The sequence below is a fragment of the Arvicola amphibius genome, chromosome 8 (genome assembly GCF_903992535.2).
Source record: "Arvicola amphibius chromosome 8, mArvAmp1.2, whole genome shotgun sequence".
Lineage (NCBI taxonomy): Eukaryota > Metazoa > Chordata > Mammalia > Rodentia > Cricetidae > Arvicola > Arvicola amphibius.
Genome location: NC_052054.1, coordinates 108,536,441 through 108,553,389, shown reverse-complemented (window position 1 = coordinate 108,553,389; position 16,949 = coordinate 108,536,441). Strand labels below are relative to the sequence as shown.

The 16,949-nt window shown below is 39.2% G+C and overlaps 1 protein-coding gene across 2 annotated transcripts in view; it reads right to left on the bottom strand.

Moving 5' to 3' along the window:
• Positions 1 to 6,291: 6,291 nt before the first annotated feature.
• The window catches only part of LOC119821429 (SPHK1 interactor, AKAP domain containing), a 123,719-nt gene continuing 113,061 nt past the window's right edge, over positions 6,292 to 16,949 (bottom strand). The window contains exons 9-12 of one of the 2 annotated variants that reach the window (XM_038340431.1): positions 15,575 to 15,661; positions 13,317 to 13,369; positions 13,047 to 13,231; positions 6,292 to 6,435 (exon numbers count right to left, since the gene is read on the bottom strand). In XM_038340431.1, the coding sequence (XP_038196359.1) occupies positions 6,292 to 6,435; positions 13,047 to 13,231; positions 13,317 to 13,369; positions 15,575 to 15,661 (469 nt within the window). The remainder of the gene's footprint in view (positions 6,436 to 13,046; positions 13,232 to 13,316; positions 13,370 to 15,574; positions 15,662 to 16,949) is intronic. The other variant, XM_038340432.1, reaches the window with a different exon arrangement.

Genomic DNA, 16,949 nt, shown 5'->3' with positions numbered 1-16,949 from the left:
CTGGGGGAGGGCTAGGAATGTTTGAACTAAAAGCAGGTCTGGTTTTGCTTAAGCTTGCCTTCCCTCTCAATTAACAAATGGTAATCCATTTTGCTTTCTTCTGCAGGAAGGGACTCTTTTTGACATTTTTTGAGTGCTGAATGCTGCTGACTTTTACAGGGCGAAAGAGCTATGTTGTGCATGCACGGAATTTGCTCTCATTGGAGATTCAGCTCAAGGACAATATAATTCACCCGGAAACACTCTTTGCACCAGGATGTGTGTGCTAAGAGCCTCATAGCAGTATCTTCAGTCCCCTTCACATTCTGAGTCAGAAACAGAGTAAAGAATGTAACGTAATCAGATAGAAGTCACCAAAGAAGTGAATGTTTTTCAAATGCAAAAAAGTTAACTTTTAATGATAGACTGTCCTTGAAGAATGGAAGGGGTCTCCATCTCTTCCCTTATTAAGGATTTCTGGAAGCTGAAATGAAAGAGGGAGAGCTGTAGGCTTGGCAGGGGATATTCTTGACAGAACTGATGAGAGAATACTTAGATCGTCGGATTAACATTTTGTTTCTGCAGAATTAGGTTTTGTGAGCTAGGAGGCTTAAGTGATCCCTCCCACTCCATTCTTGATCTTCCAGTTTATCTACCTTCAGTAGATGAGTAGCATTTAAAGCTATCCCAATACCACAACAACGTTCTCTATACTTTACTTTCTAATAGTTTAGGTCAACATTCTCATGTGATTTGAATAAAAATCCAGGGTTTACAGAACATTTCACTTACCTGAAAACCAAAGTAACTTCATTAGATAACAAACAGTGTTATATGTCAAGTAGCAGGTCCCTAGTCTGCCAAGAAGAACCTCAAAACGAAGTTGCATTTCTAGAATTTATGATCAAATATTACCAGCTGTTGTAAGGTTTAACTTGATTAATGATGGTTTTAGAATCCCTACAGAAGCTAACATCTGGTCTTGTCTATGAAGGTGCTTCTAGATTAGGTTAACTCTTGTGGGAAGACCCATTCTCCATCCATGTGGTGTCATTCCATATTAGCTTTCCAGTCCAATTTGAGGTCAACTATGGAAACGACAATCTGTAGAGAACTACTATAGATACCTAGCTGGGCTGTGGTGGCTCACGCCTTTAATCCCAGCACTTGGGAGGCTGAAGAAGGCTGATCTTTGTGAGTTCAAGGCCAGCCTGGTCTACAAGAGCTAGTTCTAGGATAGGCACCAAAGCTACACAGAGAAACCCTGACTCAAAAACCAAATAAATAAATAAATTAAATAAAAAGAAGAAAATAAAAGATACTACAGATACCTTAGATGAAAAAAATAAAGTTATTGCCTCAAGGAACTTGCGATCAGAGATGGAGATACATGAATTCCGCTGGCCATGCTGGATAGCAGATGACAGTGTCTTTGTAGGAAGACTCAACTCAGGATGTCTACATCGCTCACATTTGGCACCCTACCCCCAAGTTTAGTTACAGAACTGTTTCTTGTCTGACTCTAATATCTAACTGCCACATCTTTAGGATGCTCTGTTTGCTTAAGGCTATGAGAGTTTCTTATTTGTGTCTTTGAATATGTCCAGGGCCAAATGACTCCAGTTCTACCAGATATTTTATAACTTTGGTACAGTCTACTGTCTACCTTTGGTCTGGAGGGATGATGCCTTAGGAAAAGATGCAGCCAGTTACTGTTGCAGAATATTTGTTCACTCTGTGAAGATGTGTTTTTGCCAAGGTGCCTTCTGATTGGCTTAATAAAGAGCTGAATGACCAATAACTAGGCAGGGAGAAGTTAGGTGGGACTTCTGTGGGCATACAGGATTTTGGGAAGAAGAGAGACAGAGACACCAGGAGACACAGTGCAAGAAGGATATGCAGGAGGAGAGATAACAGCCACAAACCATGTGGCAGAATGTAGATTAATGTTAATGGGTTAATTTAGTTATAAGATCTAGTTAGAAACAAGTCTAAGCTATAGGCCAAGTTTTTATAATTAATAAGAAGTCCCTCTGTCATTATTTGGGAGCTTGCTGACAGGACAGAGAAAGACTTGTTACAAGTTACACTACTGCAATATGGTTATTTGATTGAACTCCAATAAAAGAATTGGATGCCCAGACTAAGATAAGTGACTCACCCTGGTTGACATACTTTGCATGTGTTGTTACATAGCTTATATATCATTGCTGAAGAAGTAAGACTACCCTATGCTAGTCACCTGGGAGGGACCATCTGGAAGTCTACACTAAACTACTTAACTTGGTCCTATAAGCCTTTTTCCTTTCCTGGCATGAATTTTCTTCCCATTTGCTACAGTAAATTGTAACTACAAGCATACAGTTTTAGAGTACTTAAGCCATTACAGCATTGCAAGCCTGAGGTTGGACATGGGAGCTCCAGTGTAGTATTATGTAAGGGATATCAGTTATAGTGTAGTGGGAATTCCTTTCCTCACAACCAAAATATTATTTAATAGTATTATCCTATGCAAGCTATAACCCAGTGGGTCACACATGAATTCACATGTTATTTCTCTTACATTCTCCAAGATTTTGCTTATTCTTTAATTGAAGGGACTATGCTATGGATAGAAATCTTAAAATACTCCTTCAATTTCAACTCCTGGCTTCATACCTAATGGGTTATCATCTTACCATGATTTTATAATTCTATAAAAATCTCTCCTACCTCAGACTGCATATTAAGATGAGCATGTGTGATCTTACTATTTCTCTGAGTGGACTCTTTTTAATCTTTAAAAGTTATTTTGCCTTTATTTATTTTTTAAATCTTCTTTTCTTATTGATTTTATTTGAGCTATACATTTTTCTCTGCTCCCCTTCTCTGCTCCTCTTCCTCTACCCTCCCCTTCAGCCCTTTCTCATTGTCCTCATGCTCTTAATTTGCTTAGGAGATCTTGTTTTTTTTCTACTTCCCATGTAAGTTAGATCCATGTACGTGTCTCTTAGGGTCCTCACTGTTGTCTAGATTCTCTGGGATTGTGATTTGTAGGCTGGTTTTTCTTTGATTTATGTTCACAAACCACTTGTGAGTGAGTTCATATGCTAATTGTCTTTCAGGATCTGGGTTACCTCACTGAATATGATCTTTTCTAGATCCATTCATTTGCCTGCAAATTTCAAGATGTCATTTTTTCTGCTATGTAGTACTTCATAGTGTAAATGTATCACATTTTCCTTATCCATTCTTTTGTCAAGAGGCATTTACATTGTTTCCAGGTTCTGGCTATGACAAACAATGCTGTTATGGACATAGCATGTCCTTGTGGTACGACTGAGCATTCTTTGGATATATATTCAAAAGTGGTATTGCTAGATCTTGAGGAGGGCTGTTTCCTAATTTTCTGAGAAATCTCCATATATTCAAGGGGCTGTGCCAGCTTGCACTCCCACCAGCAATGCAGAAGTGTTCCCTTTAACCCACAACCTCTCCAGCATAACCATAAGCTTTCATCTATGTTTTTGATCATGACCATTCTTACAGGTATAAGATGGAATTGAAGAGTTGTTTTGATTTGCATGTCTTTGATGACTAAGGATGTTGAGCATTTTCTGATCATGATGCTTGAATGCTTGAGTGTCACCCTTTCTAGCCCTCTTATTCCTCTTTATTAAAGAAAACTGCCTTTAGCCTGACTGTTGAAAAAGTTGATGGTTAGGAGTTTTCACGAGTGAATTAGCTACTCATCCCTCAATAATCTTTTCAACTAATGTCTATCCATGAAAGTGACTAGGGTTTATTTAATTTGATGACATCCTCTAGCTGACAGGAGAATTCTTGATGGCCTAAGCATGTGCATGGCTCTGTTCTTTTGTGAGTTAACTGCCTATGACTTTCACTGTTTAATCTGAATATACTTGAGCAATTTCCTTTGATTCAAAAAGCACTGATATATTTTTCTATAACTTTGATGAATTCATCTTGTTTACTTCTGTGATAGACTCCATGTTAGTTTTATATGTCTTTCTCTGGTCCCCAAGATTTTGTTTAAAGGCGGCCACCAGGAGCTGTGGATAGGGGATGCTTTGTTTTCTGGTCCTTACTGAGACTCCTCGAGCCCCAGAGGATTCGGGTCCTCTTGCTGTTACTCACTGGGGCTCCCATCCTGTTTCTTCTCTTCATTCACTCCTCTTATTGGTCCCCAGTCAGCCTTGACTTTATACCCCGAGAGTCATTTGGCAATATTAGGAAGCATTCTTGATTGCTACATTCAGGAAGAGGCAATTTTTATTATCTAATTGGAAGAGACCAAGATGATGCAAGCAAACACTCTACAATGTCTAAGACAATACCCCACAGCAAAAAGTTACCATGTTTCAAATGTGTACGGTTCCAAGGCTGAGGAACAATGATTTACAATGACTATTCCCTATGCTAACAGATTGTCTTAAATATTTATTTATCAAAAATTGAAATCAAGACAGAAAAACTTAGCTAAGTAGCATACCTGTCTTTATCTACTCACAGTATGATTGTTTTATTCTTTTAGATAAATTTCTCAAAGCTCTAGATCAGGAGTTCAGGAGAAAAGACTGAAGAACAATTTTGCAACAGAAATTTATTGATACATTTGCAATTATTTGATAATTTGCAACATTAGGTACAACACATGGTTACATCCAGTATTTGTGCTTTGGAGGGTGAGTAAACATTTATTGGAGCACAACAGGAATTTACACACAATATTTTAGGATTCTTTGAACAATAAAAATATCATTTCCCATGTATTAGCACAAAGAAGCACAGTTCAGTTTGAGATGATAGCTGGGTTTTAAAAGCTGGTTACTGCATCAAATCAAACATACACCTAAACCTGGACCATCCGTATGATAAATGCCCACTGAGGTCTGAAAAAAGACTCCTGCCATGGGGGCAGGGGAGAGCTACGCCTTTCCAGCAAGCTTTCTCGGATACTTAGGATGCAATTGATAGGTCAGAAAGGTTGGCATGGGGCTGGCTCACATTTAAAGGTATTCTGTAAGCTTTAAAAATAGAGTAAAAGCATACGGTTTTAGAAGATACATACTAACCATCTTTCTGATTGAGAAAATAAAAATGAGTGTAGTATATTTAGTTGGAAGGGAAGAAATTCTTTAGGGTCCTATAGATACTTTGTGTATTCAAAGGAGTATATCTCTGCTATGAATTTGTAAAACATGTGATAAACGCTTTTATTTGTCTAATTAAGTGTCAATATCACCCAGCCTGGAAGTCTGTATTTCTGGCTGGCCCTGCCAAGCACAAGGCCATTACCCTGCATCCATCTTTGCAAATGTCTTTGGAGAAGCATGCCAGCTATACAGATGGCAACACATTCACCCTACAATCAGCCAACAAACTTCATGACAATCTACAACTTGAGACAACAATCTCTTCATGGTTTATGAAGCTCCGAGACAACTCAATATATTATTTAGATAATCTCTCCATAATTTACAATAAAACAAAAATGATTTTTTTTCTCATATAACTCAATACACAAGCTTACTTTATCTCAAAAGACTATTATTTATTTTATTGTTTACTTTTAAAATCTTGTCTTTAAGCAATAATTCCATAATGATTTTTACTCAAGTCATAAATGTAGTGATGGACAGAAGGTGACCTTGAGCTTGAACGACAGTAGTCTTCTGAGGAGCTCAGGGATGATGGGAGGAGGGGCATTACTTATTAGGCACTGCAAATAAATGAAATCACTTCACATGGATGCTGCTAACACTGTTGCAAGAGTGGTAGTACTCACTGATACTGATCTGAGGGTTGCAATCTTTTACATAAAGGCATGGAAACTTGCAACTATATCCCAAGTATTTTCTTGGGTGAACAACCCATGTACCTGCTAAGCAAAGTGCAATGAAGGTTTTAGAATAATTTGTAGAATTTTTTTGTGACCCGATGACTTTGTTTCTTTTTGATTCACATAGCTGGAGACATTACAGATCACTTTATAATGTGACATATATGCGGTGTAGCTTTTCTGGAGGAGGGGCTTGTTATAGACTTTCCTATTTGGGCCCCACTAAAATATCTCTCTTTGAAACCAATCTCCTTCAAGCTCTTTTGGACAAGCCTGTGGTGAAATTGATTGGCACAGACTTGTACTTCACATTCTCTCGGAGTTATTCTTTGTCCATGGTAGTGGAGCAGGGTTTTAAATAGTTCTGCTAATGGGATGCAGTGTACTGAGAAAGTTCAGAGCATTTAGCGCAAACCACTGAAACCTAAGCTGGGCTAGAGGAAGGAAAGTCTTTGCGGGGTGCACCTGACTTATCCTAGTTCCAGGAGCCAGTCAAAGAGACTCGGAGTCCCCTCTTTCTTCTCCGCATGCATTTTGCAGTACTGGACAACCGCATGAAATATATCCCCCACCTTCCAGGACTTCTGATGAACAAGCTTCACAACTTCTAGAAACTGAAAGAAGACACAGAGTTAGGATTCACATATTGTACTGACCTGACCAGCATCTCATGGAGCAACTCTTCCAAAGACTGGGGCTCTGAGTCTGTGTTTCAACATCTCAGCGGACATTTTCAAAGATAGTCTGTTTCCCTTTCAGACATTTCAGATAATGAATTCCTCCCAAATTGCAGTTCTATTCATAGTGGAGGACTGGGCAGAACAAGGACAATTCCTCTAAGAGGCAATATTTTAGGTAGCTAGTGTTTTTTCAGGTTCAGTATTTTTTTTTTTAAATCTGTGTTAGACTTCTTGCACCAGGATTGTAAAACAGTTTCTTACTAGATGTGTGTATTAGGGAAAATAAATTGAGTACTAAATTTCTGGTTCACCCAATGCTTCAACATTCAACTATGATAGATACCTCTCCTTCCCCATGCTAAGATTAATCTACAAGATGTTTCTTTATAGCAATAGTTAGAGGAAAACAAGGACACGTCATAGATTTGTCACATAGTTTCAGTTGCTCATAATAGAAAATTCTAGAATGTAAATGAATAATGGCCTTAGGATTTTTTTTTCTGGTAGAGTCTAAAAGTAATTAATCTTTGTAGGCTAGAAAATGAAATACTTTAAATATCTGGAAACAAATAATGTCAAAGAGTCCTAGGTTCTTGAAAAGGAAGGCAGATGTTCATTGTATTATGGCTATTTCTTTTCCTAGAGTAGGGCACTATCTTGGTCATGGTTTCTATCCTTTGCCTACAGTAAAGAGAGAGTTGGTTAATATTTACTGAATAACAGAAAGCATATTAGGCCAAATGGAGTCAAATACATTGTAACTTCTCAGGAAATATGGGTAGACATCGAATATCATTGAGGATAAGCCCACCTTCCACTTATGTCCTTAATCACAGCATAAGGGATGACTCTGAAGAATACACTCTTTGCAGAATCCTCTATGCCTCAAATCTTCCCAGAAGCTCCTCTCCATCTACCATGGCCTTAGAAAAAAGAACTTTCATAGTGGTGAGAACCAAAAAATGCCAATGAATGACCTGAGGTTGTTAAAGTGTACCAGAGTTAGGCCACCCAGCTAGTCGTTGTGGAATGGCCATTGGCTAGAATGCGTCTGCTGATTTCTAAGGTCAGTTTGTACCCCATTAGATCTCTTTAGTTGTTTTGCGTTCAGTGTTTTTGTTTTTGTTTCTGAGACAGGATCTTCTTATCGAGCCCTGGCTATCCTAGAATTTGCTTATGCAGGCCAGGATGACCTCACAGTGATAGCGGTCCTCTTGGTTTGGCCTTACGGGTACAAGGATCATAGGAGTGTGTCAGCGTGCTTCTTCACTAGGCATCTCTAGAAAGATGATCTCACCCCACAAATGCAGCAGCTGAGTTGGGTCCTGAAGCCTTGAAACGTGTGGGGCTGATGAGCATGAGTGTCTTGTGTTTCCTCCATAAAAACACAGTAAATGTGTGTTAAGGTTGTGAATAGAAAGAGAAGACATTTCTATCCCAGTATTGCAGTCTCTCCGGCCCCAACCCCGTGGTACCTAGGATATAATTCAGGATGCTGCGTGTGCTAGTTAAGAGCTCTCCCATAAGCTGCGTCTTCAACCATCTTTCAATTTTGTATTTTGAGACAAGGGCTTACTAAATTGCTCAAGGTCACCATGAACTCTCCGACCCAGGCTGAACTTGAATTTGTAGTTCTCATGGCTCAGATTCCCTAGTGGCTGGAATTTATGAGCTATCCCCATCAGGGCCAGCTTATTGTTCTGTTTTTAGAACTACATTCTACTTAGTAATTGACCCTAGAGCTTTCATTAAGCTTCTTCATGCTACGGCTGTGATCGGCTTTAGTATATCAGGGATTTGGACCTTTAGCCTGCTCCACTAACAAACAAACATCAACAGAACATTTCTGTACTGACATATCAGACTCAGCAATAATTTGGTTCTTTTCCTGTAGACTACAGAAGACTTTAGACCTTTTATTTTTCTTCAGAAACTGTGTCTTAGGAAAGAGCATCTGCATTTTGTGTGACAGTTTATCATGAGCAAACACACCTGGAGAAAAGCGCCACAGTCCAGAGCCGACCTTTGGATTCCCAGGTGCATTCTGTAGATTTGATTGTTTACAGTTCATGGTAGAATTATGGGAATTGCAGCAAACTCTGTTCTTTTTTTTAAAAGACACCTTTAATGCACACTTCTGAATGCTGTCACTGTCTTTTATTCCAAGACACTAATTAGATTTTGTTAAGCAAGAATTGAGTGGATCCCTACTTTGTCCCTGAGGTTATGGCCTGTAAAACCCGATTCTTAAGTTGGGCTGGATCCTGTAATTCTAGACTTTCACCAGGACCTGGGATTTGGGTTTTACCTCCAGTGGAAATTCTGAACTAATGGGTAAGACTCTGGGTTTGGAAGACTTTCTGGGCTGACTCTAAAACTCCCCGATTGGAGATTTTTGATGAAAGGACTAATGCAAGAAAGTGTATTTTGTTTGCTAATTAAAACCTTTAGGATCTAACTTGTACACCCTTTTCTTTTCTTTGTTATGCCTTTGCTTACAACTGATACTTTAACTAGAGTTTGTTCCTGTGTTTTTTTTCCTGTTGTTCTCCCTCCACCACTTTCCTTGTAGAAAAAACAATAAATTAGAGAGGAGGCCTTTTCTGCTCTGACTCTCCCTTCCATTGGAAGGAAAGGGTCTATCTATTTCCTCTTTCTTCACCATCCTTTTTGCATACTGCTTCCAAGAAAAGGACACGATTCTCAATGCAGGTTTAAAGATGAGCAGTATACCATGTTTCCTACAATGCCAGGCCATGGCTTAGCTCAGATTTCAGAAGCTCACTGAGTTTTTACAGAAAAAAAAAAAGCTGAAAAGCAAACTCCCAAATAAAAAACCCCAATAAACACTGACAAGTAACTCATTTAAAAATGTTTTTAATAATTATGGTAATGACAGTTTTATTATTTATTGTTATTTTGTTCAGCTAACTGAATTAAATTGATCTGATTCTAAGGTTATAGAGACCTAAGTTCGTGAACTGTTTTAGGTTATGAGGTGTCAGAGGTATCAGGAGTGTTCCCCTGAAAAATTCCTAGGCATTAGTGGTTTTTCAATGACTAGAAGGAACACAGGGATTTGAGTTGTGAATGTGTTTCCCATCTGATTCTGTTTTGTTCCTCTTTAGCTTATGGGTGTGGTTTAGATAGCAACTTTGCAGATGCATTTTGATTTTCTTATTCAGAATCAACTTCATGCTATCTCGATGTGGCTGTTTAAACATGATGACCTCTCCGTGTGCTCTAGAGACAGATGGTGTTTCTTCCTGAACTGAAATGCAAGCTCCGAGATACCAGGAGCACTTACTTCTTTTGTAACCTGGGATGTGGAGCATAGAACAGAACCCGGCTTGGTGAGGTTACTCTAAGGAATGTTTGATGGATGATTTTGAATGTATGACCTTCAAGGGCATGCAGCCTTCTAATGGTTGAATAAGATACAAATGAAGGGGAAGGCTGGGGAAATAAAGGCACCATGAGTCACTAGAACCTACGATACACACTGGGCATCTGGAGTATGTGGAATTTGCCTTTTCTGGGATTCAGTTTTTATTGTCCTTAAGTGTCTTCCAGATTCAAGGCCAAGTTTTCAAGGCGTCTCGGGAAAGATGAGTTACTCCAGCATTCGTGTTGCTCTCCTCCCCTTTACCACACGCCTCTGATTTTACACAGCTGAAAGTTTAATAAGCTGAGACCACTATAAATAGATGCATATTTGCTGTGGAACAATGTTTTTTTTTCCTGTCACTTGTTTATTTTTAATAAAATGCTGATTGGCCAGTAGCTAGGTAGGAAGCATAGGGGGGGCAACCAGACAGGAAGTAGAGGCAGGGCAATGAGAATTCTGGAAGGAGGGAAGTTTAAGTCTGCCGTTGTTACACAGACACAGAGGACACAAGATGTGGCGGCCTCATCGATGAAGGTACCAAGCCACGTGGCTAACTCAGACAAGTATGGGTGAATCAAAGCCATGTGGCTAACTCAGACAAGAATTATAAGCTAATGTAAGTTATAAGAAGCAGTTAATAAGAAGCCTGAGCTAATCGGACAATCAGTTTATAACTAATGTAGACTTCTGTGTGATTCTTTGGGACTTAACTACTGCTGGACTGAGTAGGACAGAAAACCTTGGTCAACAATATTGACTATATTAATTGTTGAGAAAATTAAATCATGATTTCCAGAAATAAAGGTTAGGTTTTTGGGCTGAGGATGTAGTTCAGTTGTTAGAGTGTTTGCCTAACAACATACATGAAACCTGGGGTTCAATTCCCAGAACAACATAAATCAGCACATGAGAGGTTGATGCACGAAGGTCAGACATTCATTCAAGATTGCTGCTGGAGAAGAGGACCAGCAGTTAAGAGCATGTACTGTTCTTGTAGAAGACCCGAGTTCTATTACTAGCACCCAGATTGGACAGCTCACAAAAGCCTGTAACTCCAGAGGGTCAGATACTCTCTTCTGAGCTTCAGAAACACTTGCGTTCCCATGCCTATGTAACCCACCCATTCTCAACATACTCACATAACTAACAATAAAATAGGTTCAAGGTCATCACCTAGTTCACAGAGAATTCAAGGCTAGTTTGGACAGGACAACACTTTGTCTCAAACAAACAGAAAACAACAGCAACAAAAAGATGTAGGGTATTTGTCTGTGGATGCCCATGGTACTGAGTGAAAGCAAAAAGATGCCATCCTCTCAACTCTGAGAAGATGAGGAGCTAAAGAAATGTTGCTGATTTTGCCTGGCTAATTACAAACAAATAAAATTGAGCCTCAGACCTGGCTACTGAAGAAAAAACATCTAAGTGTTATATGAGTTTCCTTTATTTAACCAATCCATTCATAGACAACCAAGGATGATGTCCATTTATATCAAAGTTATCCTGTGCAGAGAGCCTTCATTGACTCTGAACAAAACCTGGAAATTCGAGTCCTTCAGACTGCATCTTTAAGATCTGAGTCCCTTAAGCTGGTTGACATGCATGTATGAAAGATCATCCAGTGTTTTTCCTGATAACAGTAGAGAAAGCTCTATCTTCTCAGAAACACAGTCATAAACAAAGGCAGGCTTTCACTTTAAAATTGAAAACCCGGTAGCTGTAAACAAATGCCAAGTTAGCATGTAGTTTACATATTACATATTCATTACATATTAACATGTACACCCCCTGGTTTTGCAATAATGAGAATTTATTAGATATACATGCATGAAAAGTGACTGCCCCTTTAAGGAGATAGATTAAATTAAAATCTGTTTAATTAACATACCACCTAAAAATGTACCAGGGGATGCTTTTGTTCAGGTAGTTGCTAGAGATACAAAAGCAACCCTTTATGTGTGATGTGGGATTCCCTTCTGTATGCTGTGAATATGTTTTATTACCACTGGTTAATAAAGAAGCTACTTTAACTTATGGCAGGGAAGAATACAACAAGTGGGAAAGCAGAGATAGAGGAGGATAGAAGGTGGAGTCAGGGAGATGCCATGTAGCTGCCAAAGGAGAAAGACACCAGAACTTTACCATAGGCACAGTCTCATGGTGATACACAGATTAATAGAAATGGGTTAATTTAAGATATGAGCTATCTAGGAATATGCTTGAGCCACTGGCAAACAGTGTTGTAAATAATATAGGTTCTGTGTGATTATTTGTGATGGGATGGCTGGGAAATGAAAGCACAGTCTCTTTTTGCATATGTGAACCTGGAAGCATTGCCTTCCTTAGAACTTTCTTGGTTCCCTCCAATGAGACTGAGCACAACATGAGAGAAGTCCAATGTGCTTGTGGATTATGGTCTTTTAGTCCATCCATGCACTAGGCAGGGTAGGGGTGGAAAGACTGAAGGGAAAGCTTCTGAACTAGTGATCTCTGCATCACTTTGCCAATAAAGATAGGACAGTTTAGGGGGATGCCTGGGTTGGGTGGACTTGAACCTAAAAAGAAAAGATTGCTGGTTGTAGAGGTAGAAGTAGGAGAGGGTGTCAGGAATGAGTTCTCCAGCAGCTGATCAGATTGCCTGGGGTTACAGAGATTTTGAAACTGGTCTAATTTCCGAGTGAATGGGCAAGAAGGTGAAAGTTTCATCATAGGATGTTGGATTTGGGCACTGAGCATTCGAGAGTTATTAAATATTAAAAAACAAAATGAAACTGAAGATTGCAAGTCTTAATATCATTTAACCAAGAGAGACACGTTTTAACATTTTAATAAGGATTTACTCAAGAGTGTTTTCAACCAAAAATAGAGTTTAGGAATATATAAAAGAAAGTTTAAAAACTTGGAAAAAGCACCTGTCTCCTCAGTTCTGTTTCCCTTTATTGCCAATTATTTAAGAAACAGAAAGCCGAAGAAGCAGTGATGTGAATGTGCCACTTCAGCTGGCAGCTTGAAGTCTTCAAAAGGTGTTCTTGGTTGAAAGAACTCAAGATTAAATGCTCCAAGTTCATATGAATTAAATGGACATCCCCTGGGTTTCCAGCTGAGATAAAAAGCACAAAATTGTATTGTTATCCCACCCAGACATGGCACACAGTACCTTTTCTATTCTGCTTTCCTGAGATTTCTTAAAGTAGATGGTGGGGATACCAAGTTCAGAGGCAGCTATCCATTGCAGGGTGGCTCGAAGCTCAGCATCAGGACACTCTGGCTCCAGGTCAAAGTTGATCACCAGCAGGCTCCTCTGGGGGCTGAGCGCTCTCCCTGGCAGACCAGAGGCAAGTTCTGCACAGACACAACCACAGCATCACTCTGCTTTCTGCAGCGACCCCAGGCAATTGTGTGTCAAAAGGATGAGAACATGGCTTACCCTTGATGCTTTCTGATGGTTCTTTAATAATCTCCTTTTCTTCTACTAATTCACTTTGGGAGAAAACAACAGTATATGATTGGTAATGCTTTGGAAGGAGAAGCTGTAATGGAAGATGAGGTGATGGGTCTTTCTACAAACGTCTGCAATGCATTCTTAGGGCTTTCACAGAACAAAGTAGAACCATGTGGGTCTTACACAGGACAGCTGGGTCTGCCACCAGTGTTCCCTACCACGAAAGAGCAGTGTTGTGTACCTCAAATGTCATGAGTTAGGACAATCATTGGGGAAGATTCTGAGGGTTACCTTTTTCATTTCTTTTCAGCTCCCTTTCCATGAACCTCCACAGGGTCAAACAGTTAGAACTTTGGGGTAACTGGTTGTAATTTAGAGATTTATCCTTTTGCCTTTTTCCTGTCTCTCAATGGACCACATTTTTTTTTTTTTTTGCCACAGTGTACTTCTGTATACTGTGACAATGATTTACATTTGAATTTTAAATTAGGGAAATAGTTTTTACAAGCATATTGTTCTGTGAGCTGGAATAAGGACAACCAACAAACTGGGAAACAGAGATAGAAACAGAAAGTCTCAATAATAGAGTCTTTACTCCTTTTCCATTGTTTATTTTGTGGAGGTAGAACAGACTGGAGATGTTTTATAATTAGTGTCTCATAACTAAGACAAACCTCTCCTTATCTACTGTTATGTTTAATGTTGGAGGTTTTCTGCACAGTGTGTACTTGTTATAGAGCCCTGGGTGTAGTGGGGAGACCCCATAAAGTCTCCTGAAATAAGGCCATTTATCTCAGCAGTTGAAAAGAAGTGACCCTTTTGGGAAGCCTGCAGAAGTCCTATATTTTTCTAGTTAATAGAAATTTGGAATAAGATTTTTTTTAAAAATGTGTGTTTTGGTGATAGAAGATTTTCTTATATTCTCTGTTGCTGCTAAGACCTGTCTCATGCATTCCATGCATTCCATTGTATGGATAAGTTACATTAGTGAGGTAAACTTCACTCTGTGTGTGTGTGTGTGTGTGTGTGTGTGTGTGAGAGAGAGAGAGAGAGAGAGAGAGAGAGAGAGAGAGAGAGAGAATAGCTATTCTTCCATTTATACTTAATTATTTCCAGGAATGTCAATTTTCTAAGCCCACAGAGCCACTGACTGATCTCTCTCCAAGTAGCATGAATGACCTTGCAAAGGATAGATGCAGTTTCTGATATTATGTAACGATGGGCTGCTGGGTAGGGATGGAGGTGATCTTGACTTTCTCTCAATGCAAGCTTGTCCTGGAATTACAGTTTCATATTAAAAAGAAAGATGGAGAACATGGCAAGCAAATGTTTCCCGAAAGAGAAAAATTAATCTGTCATTAAATAACTTTTGTTGAATTTGTTTTCAGTTCTCCTAAAAAAAAAAAAAAAAAAAAAAAAAAAAAAAAAGCTTGTGAATGCTTGTGTTTGTTTGTGAGTAATAAAACAATGAAGGGTTGTGGCAACCTCTAGTTACCAAAGAACACACCATTCAATGGTGAATAAAGTGTGAATCTGTAGGGAAATACGTTAGGAATCAGCATTAGGGCAATGCGGCTTTATCAGTTCCGAATACCTAAATTACAGTCTAAGTCATCATGACCAAAATTAGCATACAACTGAGTTAGCTTTCCAGAATAATCACAAATTCAAGCAGTAGTTATGACTTCAGGTTGTGCTCCTGGTCTGCCTTATTTCATAGAGTCCCTGTTTTCATCTCCAAGCACTTCCCTGAGAAGTGCATATTGAGAGAGCAGAGTTACTACATCTCTCTCACGGCAACCACCGACATTAGATACATCGCCTATAATTAATCCCCTGGTTTCCACAAGCAAAAGAAAAACCACTCATAACTGACTTTACTGAAGTGGCTGTGTTTTCTAGCTAAGGTTACTGAATAGTCTTCTGAGGGAGGCATGGCACAATTTGAATGGATTTTTTGCTTGTTGTTTCTGTAAATCAAAATAGGTAAGATGATATATCTTTCTGATTATGTTGGTAAGCTTTATCTGCAATGGCTATTTTTTTTAAGGGACATGTTTGAAACCAAGAAAGCAGACAGTGATGGGTTGGAGCCTATTCTAGGTCTTAGTCCTCCAGCGACATGGAACCACAGTGGCACAGACATAATGAGTTGGTGGCTGGGCACAACCTTCATGACGATGATGGATTGCCAGATGGAATTGGAGTGGTGCTGCCAGTCACTGAATCACATGGCTACTTACTTAATCATGGGAGAAGATGGTATGCTTTCCTGATAAATGTCCAGGTCCATAATGCCAAGACTGCTAGTGGCACTACTGTTGCCATTGCTGACAAAGCAAAAGTTTACATATTAATGCCTGTCGCCACCCTTGGCCACACTGCTGACACTGATATTCCATTGTAGAAAGGGGCCCTTCATTGTTCTTGAGGGCACTAATGATTTGTGTCTGACCTTCTGCATTGGTATTGATGTTTGAATAAATTAAAGAAAGATGTAAGGTAGAAGCCAAATATGCTTATGATAGCAATATTGATAGTGACTTATAATTTCTGTAGTGATAAAGAAAGAGGGTATTCATCAAGAAGATTTTTGCTATTGGGCATGCTTATTCAGTTGAATATACTTCTGAAAATTTGGTTATTAAAAACATCCTAATGCTTATCTATCTGCTCCTTGTATCTAGAAAGAAGCCAATGAGCCACAGTCTCTCTTTGTTATATGGAAGATTTTTTTAGGGTATTCCATAGAATTGTACAGAACATACATTTGATTTCTTGTTTCCCTAGAGGGCTATAGGATTTACATACAAAGTTGGGTAAGGTTTTTCCACCTCAGAGAATGAGTAACATGTGACATCTGTGTCTCAGAGAGGAAGAATACAGCATATAATATCACTATTATAAGTTGCATAATCAACATATGGTTTACTTAGGAGCCTGGAATAAATAAACTCTCTGAAATGTAGTATCATTGAGACAATTTTTAGTACTTGCAAAATAGAACCTATCCAATTTTTACCAAACTCACTGAGTCTCCTCACACATTCTTTATTTTCCAGAAACATCTTTCCCAAGCCGGGTTTTGCAGTAGTAACTTCTAGTGTGTCATATAATGGGGCTTTGTTCTTTCAGGAATTGTGTGAGTCACCAAGAAGGCTCTCTCCACCTGAACGCTCTTGTCTGGAGTTTTCGGCAAAACTAAAGCAGAAAGTTACAGCCTCAAATCTGACACTCAGTGTCCAAAGAATCAAGTTGTCATTTTTTAAATCTGTTTTACAACATTTCGTGCGAAAATTTGAAGTTTGGGACCACTCATTTAATGTAAAATGTTCCTAAATCTTAGGTTGTACTGCCCTGCCAGGAATAGAACTTTGAAGATCTTTTATCTATACCCAGGTGTTTCAATCTCACTTGGCAGCAGGCCTCTTGGGACAGTCTGTGATCTAAATGGGGTCAAAAGACTTCGGACACAAAAGATCACTTCAGCAGTTACAGCCAGATTCTCCTTTCTAGCTTTTCCAGAAGCCTTACAGAGGGCAGCGAAGATAAGGGAAGGGACTGGCCATGGAGAACCCCACTACGCAGTGTGGAAACACTTGGCTTTGTGTACACCCA